General features: G+C 41.8%; 2 protein-coding genes across 2 annotated transcripts; one reads left to right on the top strand and one right to left on the bottom strand.

Moving 5' to 3' along the window:
* Window positions 1-270: 270 nt before the first annotated feature.
* Window positions 271-1,380, top strand: LOC110494987 (G0/G1 switch protein 2). Its single transcript, XM_021570342.3, has 2 exons — window positions 271-410; window positions 544-1,380. The coding sequence occupies exon 2, from the start codon at window positions 573-575 to the stop codon at window positions 921-923; it is 351 nt and encodes a 116-aa protein (XP_021426017.1). The 5' UTR covers window positions 271-410; window positions 544-572; the 3' UTR covers window positions 924-1,380.
* A 2,100-nt stretch (window positions 1,381-3,480) lies between these two features.
* ldlrad2 (low density lipoprotein receptor class A domain containing 2) lies at window positions 3,481-16,686 on the bottom strand. The gene is made up of 6 exons (XM_021570323.3): window positions 16,120-16,686; window positions 14,721-14,863; window positions 14,146-14,458; window positions 13,353-13,511; window positions 12,799-12,939; window positions 3,481-8,806 (listed from the first exon to the last, which is right to left on the bottom strand). Exons 1-6 carry the CDS (start codon window positions 16,208-16,210, stop codon window positions 8,511-8,513), a joined length of 1,143 nt encoding a protein of 380 aa, XP_021425998.3. The 5' UTR covers window positions 16,211-16,686; the 3' UTR covers window positions 3,481-8,510.
* Window positions 16,687-18,619: the final 1,933 nt, after the last annotated feature.

Genomic DNA, 18,619 nt, shown 5'->3' with positions numbered 1-18,619 from the left:
CGACCAGGTATTGAAGATGATAATTAAACAGTATCCTAATAATAACAGATGAAAATAGTTTACTTATTTCTATGTGATTCATCGAATAATTTGGTACCTGCTGCTACAAAAGGCACAGAGACACATGCAGGCTACACACATAAATAAACCGGACTTTACAGCGTGGGTGAGAGCGCTTGAGAGGAGTTTGCATCACTATTGTAACACGTAGCTCACGTTCAGCTGGAGCCACGCTCCTGTTTGGGCAGAAGATTGAGCTCAAAGAATTGTCATAACGCGTCACCGAGTGGGCGTGGATAAAAAAAAACAGGTCTTTATAAACGAGAAGCTGCCATTGATTAGTGCTCAAGCTATACAGGACGCCTTGGGCTAATAAATGCAAAAAGACAAGAGCACCCTACTTGAATAAAGTAAGTAAGCCCACCATTGCACGTGATTGTCCTCGCATTGATGTTGTGATCATTAAAAGTGCTTATTTGTGACAATTTACAACTGCATGCGTGAAAGGTAACACCTGTGACTAAAACTCTCTTCTCTCCCCAGTCAAAATCAGACAACATAAACCATCCGAAATGGACACCATGTACGAAATCATCCCCTTCGCTAAGGAAATGCTGGCGCAGAAGCCCAGCCGGCGCATGTTGAAGGTGTACTTGGTGGGCTCCGTGATTGCCTTCTTGGGAACGGTTCTGGGCCTGGTGGAAACAATCTGCCAGCCCTTCTCCTCTGGGGAGCCGCTGGACGCCGAGCTGGCTCTGCTGATAGCCCGGGAGCAGAAGACACTGGAGTTGGAGGAGGAAAGGAGACCGGAGGAGGTAGCAATAGTTTCAGCCACCGAGCAGATCACCATTCCCAAGAAGCTGCAACAGGCTACGGGGGTTCAGAGATGCGCTGGTGCTGTCAACCGACTGCACGCCGCGTAATGAGCGTCCAAGGGCCAGCGCCAAAAACACTGTTACATATTTAAAAGAAACTGTATTAGTCCTTCCCACGCCAAATACGGTGCGCTACATACGCACTCGAAATAGCTACACAAGACGAATGAATGGCAACCTCCAAGCAGTCAACAGAAAAGTTGTCTGACTGGGTTTAACTGCGCTTCGCTGCTTTGGGTAGCCCACGTTGATGGGTCAGGTGGAATCCCACAAGCTTAAGTTTGAGTCCCGGGTGGAAGGAAGGCGAAAGATCCGCTGTCGGACTCACTGTCGGCTAATGAGAGCTCGCAGGGCCGCTGCTGTGCAGGCAATGGCATAGCTCAAGCTGCCCGGTTCCATCCATGTTACAAAAATGTAACTTTTGGGATGAGACTTTTAAAAGTGCTATTTTGTCACTGCTGTAAATATATTAATGTTTTGATACTCAATAAATTATTTGTATTCACAATGTCTGATTGTATTTTTCCGTAGAGGGATGTATTATATATAAGCACCCAACTATGAACACTTCCACGATCAATTTTGTAATACAAAAATGAGTATGATACTAAATACCTTTCAATAGTGGCTCTTTTGCCTTCTTACACCACACCAGCCACTAGAGGGCGCCTTCATGCTGGGTAAACAGAGGGCCCCAAATGTAGCTTATAATTATGATCCCTATTGCCAGTCTTCCTTCCCGCTATTTCCACACCTTTAGACCAATCATTGAATTAGACGTGATCATTGAACTTTGCTTGCTCTTTGAGTAAAATGGTAACTGCTGGTGTTGAGTGGTTGCCATTAAGACTGGAATGAGCTAATCTAGAAATCCACGATTCAATGGATTTCATGCACTTTGCAGCATGAGACAGATAGGAATTTGGGTGAAACAACTCAATTTCACAATATCTGTGTTTCATGTCTGCTGCGAATCATCCGGGTTGGTTCTACACATTGGCTTTAGTGTAAAGTGCTTTATAAATGGCCTCCGTTATTTCCATTGTGTGCCGGCAATCATCACTATCAGGGTCTGGGCTCTAGATTCTAGTCTCCCCTGCAACAGGAAGAAATAGTTTTGTGTCATTGGGTTCGGTGTGTTGACCTTTTTCCCCCATAAAGTCAATGTCCATTGAAGCCTGGCCTAGTTTAACAGGGTCATGAGGCTGACGCGTTGTGGGTGCGCATCATAGATGACGCTCCTTGTGGCTTGGCCGACTGAGATACCGAACGAACAATGTGGCAGCTTTAGCTCAAAGATAATCACATGTATGTAATTCACACCAGTAACTGGGCCGAGCTGAACAGAGCGAAATGCGTCTTCCTCCTCTGTAAATGTGTCTAATAATGTTTGGCTATCCAAAGACAGACATGACGCGTTACTAGATGGAAGTGCCCTGAATCGAGAGAGATACTGTGGAAAGGTCCCTGAGCTACAAAACATGTTTGGGTATATTTGCTTGAGAACACTCAAACAACTGAATAAGCACCTTGAAAAAAAAATAGACTAATCGAGAAGTCATGTTTCACCAAGGCAACAATAAACCCAGAATCAATGTCAGGCTGTAGTGCATACAGGGGTAGGGATTAAGCACCATTCAAACAGCAGAGGGTTCTCTTTGTGGAAGGAGAGGGATTTGTCCTGAAAAGGTTACCAGTAGTTACAGCGACAACAGCCACAGTTTGAGACTTGTGAGACCTTGCCAAGAGCTTACCATTGTCAACAAGGCTCTCAGAGGATGAACAACCAACTAGGCAGCAATTATATCCAGCTCCAGATGAATACCCTACCTACCCTCATTTTATAATATAAACAGAAGCAGAGATAGACAAGGAGATGGAGAAAGAGACAGGGAAGACAGCAGCAGAGGCAGAGTCGGGAGAGAGGGGCAGACCAGTCTAAGTTCACTGTGTTATTCTGCAAAATATCAGACTATTTGAACGGTTAGAAGGTAAATCCATTTGAATTCAATCACTTTTTTGACAGCATCCCTTTTGATTTAAACACAACTTTCCATAAATGTCTGCCCATGGAAGAAATGATCACAAAGTGACTTTTTGGACCTGAATGCCAAAACATTCAGGAGATAAAGGTGCTCAAAGTATTAAAGAGCAAGTTGTGTCTCAACCAATGGCAGGCACTACCAAAAAAAAAATCTGATTATGTAAATTTCGGTCTAAACTACAAAAAAAAAAAAAATACTGGAGTTCACACATTTTTTGATAATTGACATTTAAGGATATAAAATGTTTTAAAAACTTTTTTTCAATATATTCAAAAATATTTTGACAACCCTGCTTGTAAGCTTTTAAATTATATCAATCTCAACCATTTATATTTTCTAGTGATGAAGACATGGTATGGCGGGGTATGCAAAATAGGTCAACTTTGAGCACCTTTATCTCATAAATGTTTTGTCATTCAAGTCCAAAAAGTCACTTTCTGAACACTTCTACAACGGGCAAATAGTATGGAAGGTTTTATTCAAATCAAAAAGGCTGCTGTCAAAAAGTGACTGAATTCAAATGGATTTACCCTATAACATGAGGCAATGTCGAATCGATCTTTAATGTTCTAAGTTTAATATTGTCAAACATATATTTACATATCAGACAGTGGTGAATACGAAAACAATTTCCTTTTTGTTTGTGGATCAAATACCATGGAGTAATTAAGTGTACATAGATAATGTCAACCAGACCTGGGTTCAAATACCTCAATTACCTACACATAACATTTAGAAGTAAGTATTCAAATATCTTATATTTGAAAAGAAAAGTTGTTTAATATGTATACATATAGTACATACTTGGAAAGTATTTGAAAATACTCAAATACACTGACTCAAATACACTTCCATGCATTTAACTCAGGTATTTGAAAATGGTATTTGAAAGAAGTATTTGAAAATACAATTTGGTAGACTATTTGTTTTTTCAAATAACAATTGAAATACTATTTTACTTGTTTTGGGCTGTATTAATTATTTTAAAATATTAAAAAGGATTTCAAATACCAGCTACTCAAATACACATTTTGAACCCATGTCTGATGATGACACTTCAGACAAACAAACACACACTTTGCTTTTGAATATGGAGGATGTGTCAACAGAACAAAGGCAGTGGTAGAACATCTATTTAGCCTTCTGAATAAAAACAAACCATAAGTTTAAAAAAACAACATCTGAAACATATGAGAAATAATGTATTTACACAATAGTAGTTCTAGGGACACAAATCATTTTGGTCAATGAGACAGAACCAGAGACCCATGTCTTCTTATTTGTGATGTTGACAACACATGTTGTTGGTATCATGTCTGAAAGTTAGGCAGAAGCCCTAGTGTAGAAAGGTATACTAATGCACTTGATTCATTATTCATTATCATCCCTTTCAGCTCAGTCCATGACCTCGTGAGGAAAGTCACAGATATATATCCACATGCGTTAAGTCTCTGAGAAAGAGCAAGAGAGAGAGAGAGAGAGAGAGAGAGAGAGAGAGCGAGAGAGCGAGAGCGAGAGAGAGAGAGAGAGAGCGAGACAGAGAGCGAGAGAGAGGTTGAGTGGTTGGGGGAGCATACCTTCAATTGTCGCTTGGCAACTCAGAGTAGAGAAACAGCATTTAGTCAAGCTTGTGTCACCCTTACGAAGCCTCGATAGCACCTCTCAAAATCATTCAAAAGACAGAGGTGGGGGAACAGTATAATATACACTACAGTTCAAAAGGTTTGGGGTGACTTAGAAATGTCCTTGCTTTTGAAAGAAAAGCATGTTTTTTTGTACATTAAAATAACATCAAATTGATCAGAAATACAGTGTAGACATTGTTAATGTTGTAAATGACTATTGTCGCTGGAAACGACAGATTTGTAATGGAATATCTACATAGGCATACAGAGATTCATTATCAGCAACCATCACGTCTGTGTTCCAAGTTGTGTTAGCTATTCCAAGTTTATCATTTTAAAAGGCTAATTTATCATTAGAAAACCCTTTTGCAATTATGGTAGCACAGCTGAAAACGGTTGTCCTGATTAAAGAAGCAATTAAAACTGGCCTTCTTTAGACTAGTTGAGTATCTGGAGCATCAGCATTTGTGGGTTTGATTACAGGATCAAAATGGCCAGAAACAAAGAAGTTTCTTCTGAAACTCATCAGTCTATTCTTGTTCTGAGAAATGATGGCTATTCCATGCGAGAAATTGCCAAGAAACTGAGGATGTTTTACAACGCTGTGTACTACTCCCTTCACAGAACAGTGCAAACTGGCTCTAACCAGAATAGGAAGAGGAGTGGGAGGCCCCGTGCACAACTGAGCAAGAGGACAAGTACATTAGTGTCTAGTTTGAGAAACAGACACATCACAAGTCCTCAACTGGCAGCTTAATAAAATAGTACCCACAAAACACCAGTCTCAATGTCAACAGTGAAGAGTTGACTCCGGGATCCTGGCCTTCGAGGCAGAGTTGCAAAGAAAAAGCCATATCTCAGACTGGTCAATAAAAAAAAAAGATTAAGATGGGCAAAAGAATACAGACACTGGACAGACGGAGATTGAAAAAAAAGTGTTATGGACAGACAAATCTAAGTTTGTGGTGTTCGGATCACAAAGAACATTTGTGAGAAGCAGAAAAAATGAAAAGATGCTGGAGGAATGCTTGACGCCATCTGTCAAGCATAGTGGAGGCAATGTGATGGTCTGGGTGTGCTTTGGTGGTGGTAAAGTGGGAGATTTGTACAGGGTAAAAGGGATCTTGGAGAAGGAAGGCTATCACTCAATTTTGCAAAGCCATGCCATACCCTGTGGATGGAGCTTAATTGGAGCCAATTTCCTCCTACAACAGGACAATGACGCAAAGCACAGCTCCAAACTATGCAAGAACTATTTAGGAAAGAAGCAGTCAGCTGGTATTCTGTCTATAATGGAGTGGCCAGCCCCATCTCAACCCTATTGAGCTGTTGTGGGAGCAGCTTGACTTTATGGTAAGTAAGAAGTGCCCATCAAGCCAATCCAACTTGTGGGAGGTGCTTCAGGAAGTTTGGGGTGAAATCTCTTCAGATTCCCTCAACAAATTGACAACTAAAATGCCAAAGGTCTGCAAGGTTGTAATTGCTGAAAATTGAGGATTCTTTGATGAAAGCTAATTTTGAAGGACACAATTATTATTTCAATTAAAAATCATTATTTATAATCTTGTCAACATCTTGACTATATTTCCTATTAATTTTGCAACTAATTTCATGTATGTTTTCATGGAACACAAGAACATTTCTAAGTGACCCCAAACTTTTGAACTGTAGTGTAGTTACACAACAAGCACAGAGGGTAAATTAAGAAAGGTTATGTGTCTACTCGAGGCAGGGTCAGTTTACATGGCATACATGAGCACCGACATTCATGTGGTTGCCCCCAACATGGGACATAAAGTACCTAAAAAACTGAGGAGTGTGATTTATTTTATTAACAAAAATATAGTCCCTGTTGGGTAAGGGGCATACATGTGTGGGAAGTGAACATTTCAGTGGGAGCAGGCTGAGTGGGATTTCTCATACTTTTGTAACTAGGAATCTTATGGCAAGTTACAGTTGAAGTCGGAAGTTTACATACACCTTAGCCAAATACATTTAAAAACTGGGTTTTTCACAATTCCTGACATTTAATCCTAGTAAACATGCCCTGTCTTAGGTCAGTTAGGATCACCACTTTATTTTAAGAATGTGAAATGTCAGAATAATAGTAGAGAGAATTATTTATTTCAGCTTTCATTTCTTTCATCACATTCCCAGTGGGTCAGAAGTTTACATACACTCAATTAGTATTTGGTAGCACTGCCTTTAAATTGTTTAACTTGGGACAAATGTTTCGGGTAGCCCTCCACAAGCTTCCCACAATAAGTTGGGTGAATTTTGTCCCATTCCTCCTGACAGAGTCGGTGTAACTGTCAGGTTTTAGGCCTCCTTGCTCGCACACACTTTTTCAGTTCTGCCAACAAATGTTCTATAGGATTGAGGACGGGGCTTTGTGATGGCCACTCCAATACCTTGACTTGGTTGTCCTTAAGCCATTTTGACACACCTTGGGAAGTATACTTGGGGTCATTGTCCATTTGGGATACCCATTTGTGACCAAGCTTTAACTTGCTCGTGGGAAGTTCAAGACTGATGTCTTGAGATGTTGCTTTAATATATCCACATAAGTTTCCTGCCTCATGATGCCATCCATTTTGTGATGTGCACCAGTCCATCCTGCAACCAGTCACCGCCACAACATGATGCTGCCACCCCCCTGCTTCACTGTTGGGATGGTGTTCTTCGGCTTACAAGCCTCCCCCTTTTTCCTCCAAACATGACGATGGTCAGTATGGCCAAACAGTTATATTTTTGTTTCATCAGACCAGAGGACATTTCTCCAAAAAGTACGATCTTTGTCCCCATGTGCAGTTGCAAACCGTAGTCTGGCTTTTTTTATGGCGGTTTTGGAGCAGTGGCTTCTTCCTTGCTGAGCGGCCTTTCAGGTTATGTTGATATTTTACTATGTTTTACTATGGATATAGATACTTTTGTACGGTCCTTTGCTGTTGTTCTGGGATTGATACATCATCTACATCTCTAGGAGACAGAACGCGTCTCCTTCTTGAGCAGTATGACGGCTGCGTGGTCCCATGGTGTTTATACTTGCATACTATTGTTTGTACAGATGAATGTGGTACCTTCAGGCATTTGTAAATTGCTCCCAAGGATGAACCAGACTTGTGGAGGTCTACAATTTGTATTCTGAGGTCTTGGCTGATATCTTTTGATTTTCCCAAAATGTCAAGCAAAGAGACACTGAGTTTGAAGGTAGGCCTTGAAATACATCCACAGGTACACCAACTGACTCAAATTATGTCAATTAGCCTATCAGAAGCTTCTAAAGCCATGACATAATTTTCTGGAATTTTCCAAGCTATTTAAAGGCACAGTCAACTTAGTGTATGTAAACTTCTGACCCACTGGAATTGTGATACAGTGAATTATAAGTGTAATAATCTGTCTGTAAACAATTGTTGGGAGAATTGTGTCATGAACAAAGTAGATGTCCTAACCGACTTGCCAAAACTGTAGTTTGTTAACAAGAAATTTGTGGAGTGGTTGAAAAACAAGTTTAAATGACTCCAACCTAAGTATGTAAACATCTGACTTCAACTGTAGATAAAATTGAATAGGTGAACCGGGGTTACTTATACACTCAAAGAAGAACCCTCTGTTGAATCCAATCTAATATACTTTTAAATACAAAACAGTCCGAAGAAGGAAGCATCAGTCATTCATTATGTAAAGCACCAGAAAACAAGAACCTACAGTGACTAAAACAATATAATGTAAAGCCTTTCCCCGTTTTAAGAACGGTCTCAGCTTTGCAGCACTCCTTCTTCCATGACATTAACAGTCCTTGTAACCCAGTAAAAAGACAAGTATCATCTCAATCCATCAGTCTAAAACAGGAAGTCTGGGTCATCATGTCCGTGAGTCCATTTGTCTCACTGTTAGCCATCATAGCAGTTATGCTTCATAGCAACAACAGTCCTGCACTACACAGCGACTGCATTGCCCCCCTACACAGCGAGAGTGTTAGCCGTGGATGTGGTGAGGGTGGACAAGGCAACACCGTTGGTTGGGACCTGTCCTTGTGGTGAGACCTTAGCTGGTCGGTGCTCCTTGTTCTGGGCACAGCTACGGGCACAGAGCTGGCAGGAGGCACAGGCTGAGTTACAGCATGGTAAGAAGCGGCAGATGCTGATCCTCCAGAGGAACCAGCCTGGAGACCAGCAGCACCAGCACAGCAGGACCACACCAGCTATCACACCCAATGCGATGTAGAGAGCCAAAAGGGACATGTAGGGAGGGGAATCTGGGGGAGTGTGGAGAGATGAGAGTAGAGTACAGTTAGCAATGGGGTCTGCTTGCTTGTAAAAGTAAAACCATCCAAATACTTTGATTTCAAATCACAGTAAATACATTTCCTTGTATTCTTTGATGATCAAATCATCCTTCAATTCAAGACAAATGTCTGGCAATTTCCACAGCCAATTTTCTTTCTCTCCTTCGCCAGACGACTTGGAATTAATAAAATAATGGTTGTGGTCTTGGCTGGACATCTGGTGGCTTGGCAAAGACAAAAAGGCCATCTAGCCTCAGTATCTATTTGTACCAGTGTCATTAGAAAAGGAACAATGGGGACTGGGAACTCAAAGGGGTCATATTCACCACTGAGAATCCATCACAGTTTATTGGTTTACAACCGGTAAGGCGGAAATTAAGAGCTATGGGCATCCCAATTAGTTTTATGCCCCCTGTCATTGATGTGCTTTGCATTCCAATTAGGTTCCTGTTACTTTGTGCTGAAATAGAGTTTACAGACACAAACAATATCCCATCCCCTACACAAGTTTTGTGGCTTACTCAGCAGTTAAGAAATAAGGGATCTTTGAAAAAAAGCCACTGAGATACAGTGCATTCGGGAAAGTATTCACACCCCTTCCCTTTTTCCACCTTTTGTTACGTTACAGCCTTATTCTAAAATGGATGAAATAAAAATAATTTCTCATCAATCTACACACAATACCCCAGAATTGTCGCACCCTGATCTATTTCACCTGTCCTTGTGATCGTCCCCACCCCCCACCCCCCAGGTGTTGCCCATCTTCTCCATTATCCCCTGTGTATTTATACTTGAGTTCTGTTTGTCTGTTGCCAGTTCATCTTGTTTGTCGAGTCAGCCAGCGTTTTTCTCAGCTCCTGCTCCCCCCCCCCCCCAGTCTATCCTTTTCTCGACCCCTGGTTTTGACCATTGCCTGTCCTGTCTCTGAGCCTGCCTGCCCAACTACTCTGCCTGACCTGACCCTGTCTGCCGTCTTGTACCTTTGCCCCTATACTCTGGATTATCAACCCGTGCCTGACTTGACCTGTCGTTACCTGCCCGTTGCTATAAACAGTGTTACTTCGACAGTCTGCATCTGGGTCTTACCTTGATTCCTGATAATAATGACAAAGCGAAAACATGTTTTTAGCAAAATTTTTGCAAAAACCTTACTTAGATAAGTATTCAGACCCTTTGCTATAAGACTCGAAATTGAGCTCAGGTGCATCCTGTTTCCATTGTTCATCCTTGGGACTTGGAGTCCACCTAAGGTAAATTCAATTGATTGGACATGATTTGGAAAGGCACACTCACCTGTCTATATAAAGGTCCCACAGCTGACAGTGCATGTCAGAGCAAAAACCAAACTATGACGTTGAATTAATTATCCGTAGAGCTCTGAGACAGGATTGTGTCGAGACACCGATATGGGGAAGGGCACCAAGACATTTCTGCAGCATTGAAGGTCCCCAAGAACACATTGGCCTCCATCATTCTTAAATGGAAGAAGTTTGGAACCACCAAGACTCTTCCGAGAGCTGGCCGCCCAGCCAAACTAAGCAATCGGGTGAGAAGGGCCATGGTCAGGGAGGTGACCAAGAACCCGATGGTCATTCTGACAGAGCTCCAGAGTTCCTCTGTGGAGATGGTAGAACCTTTCAGAATGACAACCATCTCTGCAGCACTCCACCAATCAGGATTTTATGGTAGAGTGGCCAGAGTGGCCAGATGGAAGCCACTCCTCAGTAAAAAGCACATGACAGCACACTTGGAGTTTGCCGAAAGGCACCTAAAGGACTATCAGACCATGAGAAACAAGATTCTCTGGTCTGATGAAACCAAGATTAAAATATTTGCCCTGAATGCCAAGCGTCACCTCTGGAGGAAACCTTGCACCATCCCTACGGTGAAGCATGGTGGTGGCAGCATCATGCTGTGTGGATGTTTTTCAGTGGAAGGGACTGAGAGGCTAGTCAGGATCGAGGGAAAAATGAACGGAGCAAAGTATAGAGAGAGATTCTTGACGAAAACCTGCTCCAGAGCACTCAGGACCTCAGATTTGGGTGAATGTTCACCTTCCAACAGGACAACAACCCTAAGCAGCCAGCCAAAACAATGCATGAGTGGCTTCAGGACAAGTCTCTGAATGTCCATGAGTGGCCCAACTAGAGCCCAGACTTGAACCCAAGCTGTGCAGCAACGCTCCCCATCCAACCTGACAGAGCTTGAGAGGGTCTGTAGAGAAGAATGAGAGAAAGTCCCCAAATACAGGTGTGCCAAGCTTGTAGCATAACACCCAAGAAGACTTCAGGCTGTAATCGCTGCCAAGGTGCTTCAACAAAGTACTGAGTAAAGGGTCTGAATACGTATGTACAGTACCAGTCAAACGTTGACACACCTACTAATTCAAAAGTTTTTTATTTTTACTATTTTCTACATTATAGAATAATAGTAAAGACATAAAAACTATGAAATAACACATATGGAATCATTTAGTAACCAAAAAGGTGATAAAAAAATCAACACATATTGTAGATTCTTGCACAATCTTGGCATTCTCTCAACCAGCTTCATGAGGTAGTCACCTGGAATGCATTTCAATTAACAGGTGTGCCTTGTTGACTTAATTTGTGGATTTTATTTGATTCTTAATGAGTTTGAGCCAATCAGTTGTGTTGTGACAAGGTCGGGGTGGTATACAGAAGATAGCCCTATTTGGTAAAAGGCCAAGTCCATATTATGGCAAGAACACCTCAAATAAGCAAAGAGAAATGACAGCCCATCATTACTTTAAGACATGAATGTCAGTCTTTCTTCACTTTCTTCAAGTGCAGTCGCAAAAACCATCAAGAGCTATGATGAAACTGTCTCTCACAAGGACTGCCACAGGAAAGGAAGACCCATAGTTACCTCTGCTGCAGAGGATAAGTTCATTAGAGTTAACATGCTTCACAAAGATCAAGTAACAGACATCTCAATATCAACTGTTCAGAGGAGACTGCGTGAATCAGGCCTTCATGATCTAATTCATATTTTTGGTTCAACCGCAGAGTTGAAGTAGGTGAACGGATGATCTCCACATGTGTGGTTCCCACCGTAAAGCACAGAGGAGGTGGTGTGATGGTGCTTGCTGGTGAAACTGTCAGTGATTTATTTTGAATTCAAGGCACACTTAACCAGCATGGCTACCACAGCATTCTGCAGCGATACGCCATCCCATCTGGTTTGAGCACCTCCAGACTGTGTAAGGGCTATTTGACCAGGAAGGAGAGTGATGGAGTGTTGCATCAGATGACCTGGCCTCCACAATCACCCAACCTCAACCCAATTGAGATGATTTTGGATTAGTTAGACCGCAGTGAAGGAAAAGCAGCCAACAAGTGCTCAGCATATGTGGGAATTCCTTCAAGACTGTTGGAAAAGCACTCCAGGTGAAGCTAGTTGAGAGAATGACAAGGGTGTGCAAAGCTGTCATCAAGTCAAACGGTGGCTACTTTGAAGAATCTCAAATAAATGTAGATTTGTTTAACCCTTGTTTGGATACTACATGATTCCATGTGTTATTTCATAGTTTTGTCTTATTCTATATCGAAAATAGTAAAAATAAAGAAAAACCCTTGAATGAGTAGGTGTGTCCAAACTTGACTGGTACTGTAAATGTGATATTTAGTTGTTTTTTCCCAACAGTTTTTGCTTTGTCATTATGGGGTATTTATGTGTAGATTGATGAGTGAAAAAAAACAATTTCATCCATTTTAGAATAAGGGTCTAACATAACTAAATGTGGAAAAAGTCAAGGGGTCTGAATACTTTCTGAATGCACTATATACAGTTGTACAAGTAAAGCAGTTTGAGTTGAGCTATTTATTCTATAAACCTTTACCATACCAGGTAAGACATCGGGAACTGATCATTTTATAATAACAACCTCCTAGTTGGTAAAGAGGAAAACAATAACCTGCATTGTACCAGTTGTCACATACCTGTCACTGAGTCGTGATGGGGTACGCCGTCCGGAGTGCCACAGTCCCTATTGGTGGACATGGGCAAAGTGGGCACGTTTAAGACAGGGGGGGGTGGGGTCACTGCTGGGGGAGGGGCTTGGGCTGGGGCCAGCTGACCTGCTGAGGAGATCACACAGGTGTTATTTACCTTTTCTTTACTAGGTAAGGTGACTGAAAACACATTCCAATTAACAGAAACAAAAAGTACAGTTTAGAAGAACAGTAGAATAATACAAATTGGGTGGCTTAAGGTGGTCTAGTGATCTAAGCTGCTGCTTCTGGTGCACACTGTCTACTGCTGCAGTATGGGTTCGGATCCGGCCTAACCCTTTTTCAGCACAAGCTCCTGTTTCCTCTCTACTTGTGACCTAACAAATAAACAAATATGTGAGGAGAGGGACTGCCCCACTCCTTTAAACGTGTATAAACTGTGTAATAGTGTAATAATAGCGAGACTTAGTCTGAAGTTTGTTGGGGGCCACATAGACCACCTTTAAAGGCCTGTTGAACAGGTAGCTGCACAGGTGTGATACCTGAGTGACCTTTGCACCCTGAGGGCAGGTGATCCTCCAAGTCACTCCCGTCCCCACAGTTATCAATGCCCTTTTCATCACACACCAGACTCATGGGGATACACTTCCCATTCCGACATGGGAAGTAAGGCTCACTGCTGCACGCTGATTGGTTAAAACCTGTAAATGGATAGAGCAAGATGGTACATTTGATTTGTTACGAACTGCACAAACTACAGCTCGTGAGTAGGCTACAATTTTGTTGTGGCCTTCCTGCAATTCCACAGTTTGCCATGTGCAAAGAGAAAAAAATTGCAGTTTTATAGCTAATCCCATGCTATTCTACACATTTTGCCATGAGGCGGAGATACATTTTTGGTTGTTTTATAGCTAACTTTCTGCAATTCTACACATTTTGTCATGGGGCAGAGAGGAAAATGTTGCATTTTTAAAGCTAATTAAAGCTAAAAATATAGTTACATAGCCACAAGATTATGAGCAGTCTTGTTTGCTAAATGAACAAATGAAGTAGGCAGTGGCATGGTGTATATAGCCATAGAAGCACAGTGACATGCCTCAATGCAGTCATATTCTTCGCTTATTGGGGTTTCAGTTAGTAATTTTTGGCCACCTTTCCCATGAGAGTGAATGTCATTCCAGTTGATCTGAATATCATTCCAGTTCCCTGCTTGCTATGAATTATATCTGATGGTGTTTGCATGTTTAGATAAAAAGACAAATAATGTCCCATTTTGGAACAGTGGTTTATTTTTTGGGGGCTCAATCTGATTGGGTGGCTGGCGTCATGTCTCACCCAGTCTGAAGGAGGTGAAGTCCCCCACGAAATCCACTCGAGGCAGGGTACCTTGGGTCACCAGACGCAGGGTCAGGTGATTCCCTGTGGACAGCACCGGGCGAGGTGGGCTCTTCCCACACAGCGTTGGTCCAATAGGAGGCGAGTTCTTGTCCCGCCCGTCATAGAACTGAATGTATGATCCCGCATGACATGGGTCCCCTTGCTCCACCATTGGAGTCGACTCAGGGGACTCAGGGAAGAGGGGGGATGGACTTTGGGGAGCTAAACGAAGCAGGCTGTAGACCAGGAAGAAGCGGAAGTGGAACTGGACCTTCAGGGGGAGAGGAGGAGTGGGGGAATGTTTAGCTGACGGACATTGGAAGGAATATAAAGTTAAACATATTGGTATTATCACCCCTAACCCTTGCTTTGGAAATGAGAGGAGTGGATAGCTGTAAGAAATGAAGGTGAAATATTATCATATTGCATATACCTATCCAGATCTATACAAGGGCCAGGAGTCGACTTGGGATATTGGGCATACATGTGTATAGTGAGCATAAAAGGGAGGGGGTGTGGCTCGTGGTGGGCACCTTGTCCTTGGGGGAGGCGGCCTGCATGGTGAGGTGGCAGTCCGTTCCCATGGTGACAAAGTAGTACTTCTTGGACTCCTGGTGTGAGTTGACGATCATCCCATCGCCCTGGATGTTCTGGCCACAGAAGTCCACCACGTTGACTGGAGGAAAACCCACAGATGTATACATGTAAGTAGAATAAAGGAGCAAACTACTTGTCTGTGAGGATGTGATGTGTAAACAAAAATCTACTTTCTCTCTGTTTCTCCACAGTCCCATTGAGTCCCTGGCCGATACTGAATTATGAGCATAATATTAAAAACTATGACAAACTAAAACACAACTGAGTTTGTTACAGGTGATTAGAAGAAACAAATAGCCAGAACAGGACCTGAACCAGCAACCCTGCAGTTACAGGTCAAGTGCACTACCACTGTGCCATGTATAAATCCAGACCTCTTGGCTATGGTGGTAATACATTTACATACATGGAAGCCACAGTGAGGGTCTAAGGCTGGGGGCCAACTGATGCTACTCCACACACCCACTCTGGACAGTGAGCCAGATAATGGGAAGATTTACAACCCCTTCCTGGGTTTATAAGCTCTGTTTCCCTAGGCAACCACTGGATCCTCCTGCGCTGACCTACCGGAGTGCCCCAAGAAAGGGGACTGGGAAGCCACCGCTGATGGGAAATCACCAGTCTCACAACACTACCCAAATAAACACATTGCCCGCAAGAGAAGCACTGTCCAATTACATGGACAACAGTATATCCTTGAGTCCCTAATAAAGCGTTTTACAGGTAAGAAATAAACAGCTCTGGTACTACTGTAAGTTCTCACTGGCATGAAGTCCAGTAGGGAAAAGACAACTAAGGTGACATGGCGCAACTCCGGACGTTTCTTTCTCAATGATTATCTGTTGTTGATCATGATAAAAGCATAGATTTATGACAAGTTCATTAAGTTTAATGTCAAAAGTATGTAGGCTATTTCTGTGGAATACAGGTGAACAAAAATATGAATAAATATTTCATGAATTCAAGTTGAATTAAAACTACTTTAAACCCCTGTGTAAACTATTATTTCACAAATTAAGAATTGTCACATGACAAAGTATCATTCAGCTGCGGGCGTAATCCCTTGGCTCCTTGGTCATCCAAGGGTTTCTGGTTGTTTGAATGGCAATTTGTTTCAGAAAACAGACTTCAAATCAACGGTTATTTAGGTAACTAATATAATACTGATTCTTCATTACAGTGACAAACTGTTTTCATTTACAAAAGCCCAGTGGCACAATGAGAGAGCCAGGAGCAACAAATAAATACGCGCACAAGGCAGTGCGTCACTGTAATGGAAAAACGTGTCTGAATCCGCGACGGAATACATCGGAAATTGACCTCCCATCTCCTTACCCGTCTCAAGTGGATTGGTCTTGACTGTCATTATGCTGAGCAGAACAAACACTTTTGACAGGCTCTGAAGTTGAGTCCCCTTGTTGGCCATCTCGGTAGGTAGCCTACTCCCAAGCGCAAAGGCTGTTGTTCCACTCTGGTGCGCACTCAGGACTGCGTATCCCAAGCCCTCAACTCCTCAAATGTGTTGCATGTGTGTGTGTCTGTTTCGGTGTAAAATTATGTTCTTCACGGAAAGTAACCATTTTGAAAAAATGCACTTTGTGGATATTCGGTTGCTGGTGTGCCAAGAAAAGCGCGGTCTTCAAATGAGGGACTCACGATGAATATTCCCTTTAATTGTTTCTGACGCCTTTAGGAAAATTACACTTTGGCTTTTGTTCCTTTGAACCCCCATCTTTGTCGAATCCATCTAAGTGTCCTTCGATTTCCATGACAACAGACCCAATATATTTTTTTCAAAGTAGGAGGGGAGCGGGCCCCTCTATCAGCACCCTTTCACCGACACTCAAGTTGGGCGCATTCAGCGAGACCGACGGCCTCTCCATCTGTCTCCCTTTCGAAAAGATTTACGTCGGTAGTTTCTCTTGCACTTGAAATACTTAATTTAGTTTAAGGGATTGGTGCACTTAGACATGCTAATTAAAAATGTTTTTCTTACTTTCCTAATTGTTAAATGCACACAAATGCTGAGATGTGTTGTTTTGCTTAAATGGATAGTTTACCCAAACGACATTGCTTCCTTACTCTGTAAACTGTCTATGGACATGGTATGACAGCAATATAACACTCATACATTAATTATTAATTTCGGTTGCCTATCCTGCCTACGATTGTCTTGCCTACCGAAATTCTACCCCTACTTCTAATTTCCTTAATTTTGTCGCTAGAGTCAAATACTTTCTGTGGCACACATCAGAGTCAATACTTTCTATAGAACAAACTTCACATCAGGATAGGCAACCGAAATGAATAATTAATGTATGTGTGTTATATTAAACATGCGCAGATAGATACTGTGTGTGGCTGTGTGAGAGCGAAGTCTTGCATCTTGCTCATCTCAATATATGTGGTGCAATATTTAGCTGAGTCTACCTTTAAGGTTGGGGTTATGTAAGGATTATGGTTAAGGTTAGGGTAAGGAAGTCCCAAGGATTCCGGATAGCACTAATCAAGGTTTCATTCAATCATGGACGAATGCGTCCAATAATGTTTCTGACTAGGTGGAATACAGTTACGAGCGGAAGTTACTTTTTCGTAGTAGGTTAGGAGAATTTATGCAGCAGGTCAGGATTATTAACATTGCAGGTTAGGAGAAGGAGGTTAAGGTTAGGAAAAGAGTTAGGATTAGTTAAATTGCTCTCCTAATCTGCTACCAAAATACACTTCCAGTCGTAGCTGTATTCCATCTAGTCACAACCTCCAATAAATCGAGGAGAAAAACCTCAGCCGCTTGCATTTGAGATTCCTTAAAAACCTAGACTGGACATTACTTTTCCATAACAGATTATGAGAATTAACGTAGTAGGCTAGGATAATTAGGCCGGTGTAGGCCGTCATTGTAAATAAGAATTTGTTCTTAAGTGGCTTGCATAGTTAAATAAAGGTTAAATAAAATAAATAAAGTAGGAAATGGGTTAGGGAGAATGCTCTCTAACCTGTTGTCACAAAATTGGCTCTATCATACAAATTCATGAAAACAACAATTAGCTTTTTGGTTAGGCATAAGGTTAGCAGTGTGGTTATGTTTATAATCAGATTTGAAGAAGATAAACTGTAGAAATTGGTGGTTTAGCCATAATTATGACTTTGTGGCTGTAATAACTAGTGACGATCCTCCTAACCTCCCACGACAAGTCACTTCGGCTGTAGCTGTATCAAAGTGGCAGGATTTTAGCATAGAGCACCACTTTGGAGGTGTCTTAATACCCATAAAACCTAGAGGTCAAACAGGGAAAAGGTTCCAATCGCTTTTCCACCATTCATTTCTTCCCATAGGGAATTTTAGAAACTCAAAAAAAAGGCTGTGTTTCGTGTAGGCTTACCCTGACGAGATGTTTTGATAACCATGTAAAATTATTTCAGACAAGGTTACTTTTATCAATATATTTGGCTTTATTTACTCTCAGATTCTAAAATGCTAATTAGCATCAAAGTAGACATCATGCAAGACTACAAATCCCTGCAAGCTCCTGCACATCATCTCTATCTGACACTTTTGCTAACAGGTAACGTGTCAATTTAAAACTTGCACAAGACAGTTCACAGAATTGTCCATTTAAAGATATGTAGCCAATTTATTTATTACAAAATTTAGCTAACATTAGATAGTTCATCCAGAGATTCTTACCTTTGCCTCGATTGGGCAGTCTCATCCAGATCATCCTGGCATTTGTAGTTCTTTATGACAGCCACATTAGCAGCTAATTAGCATATCATTTTTTGTGGGGTAAATACAGGAAAATATACTGATAAGTGACCTGGTCCGAGAGAGATTTAC

Source organism: Oncorhynchus mykiss, chromosome 17, assembly GCF_057628025.1.
Source record: "Oncorhynchus mykiss isolate SJ-2025 chromosome 17, ASM5762802v1, whole genome shotgun sequence".
Lineage (NCBI taxonomy): Eukaryota > Metazoa > Chordata > Actinopteri > Salmoniformes > Salmonidae > Oncorhynchus > Oncorhynchus mykiss.
This window is presented reverse-complemented; position numbering and strand designations above follow the sequence as displayed.

Bases quoted from the DNA above. Each gene is read 5' to 3' on its own strand.
- LOC110494987 (XM_021570342.3), top strand. From the start codon at position 573: ATGGACACCATGTACGAAATCATCCCCTTCGCTAAGGAAATGCTGGCG.
- ldlrad2 (XM_021570323.3), bottom strand. From the start codon at position 16,210: ATGGCCAACAAGGGGACTCAACTTCAGAGCCTGTCAAAAGTGTTTGTT. The intron at 14,459-14,720 runs GTGCCCACCACG...CTCCCCCTGAAG, and splicing joins CCGCCTCCCCCAAGGACAAG to GTCCAGTTCCACTTCCGCTT. The intron at 8,807-12,798 runs GTATGTGACAAC...ACACTCCCCCAG, and splicing joins CCATCACGACTCAGTGACAG to ATTCCCCTCCCTACATGTCC.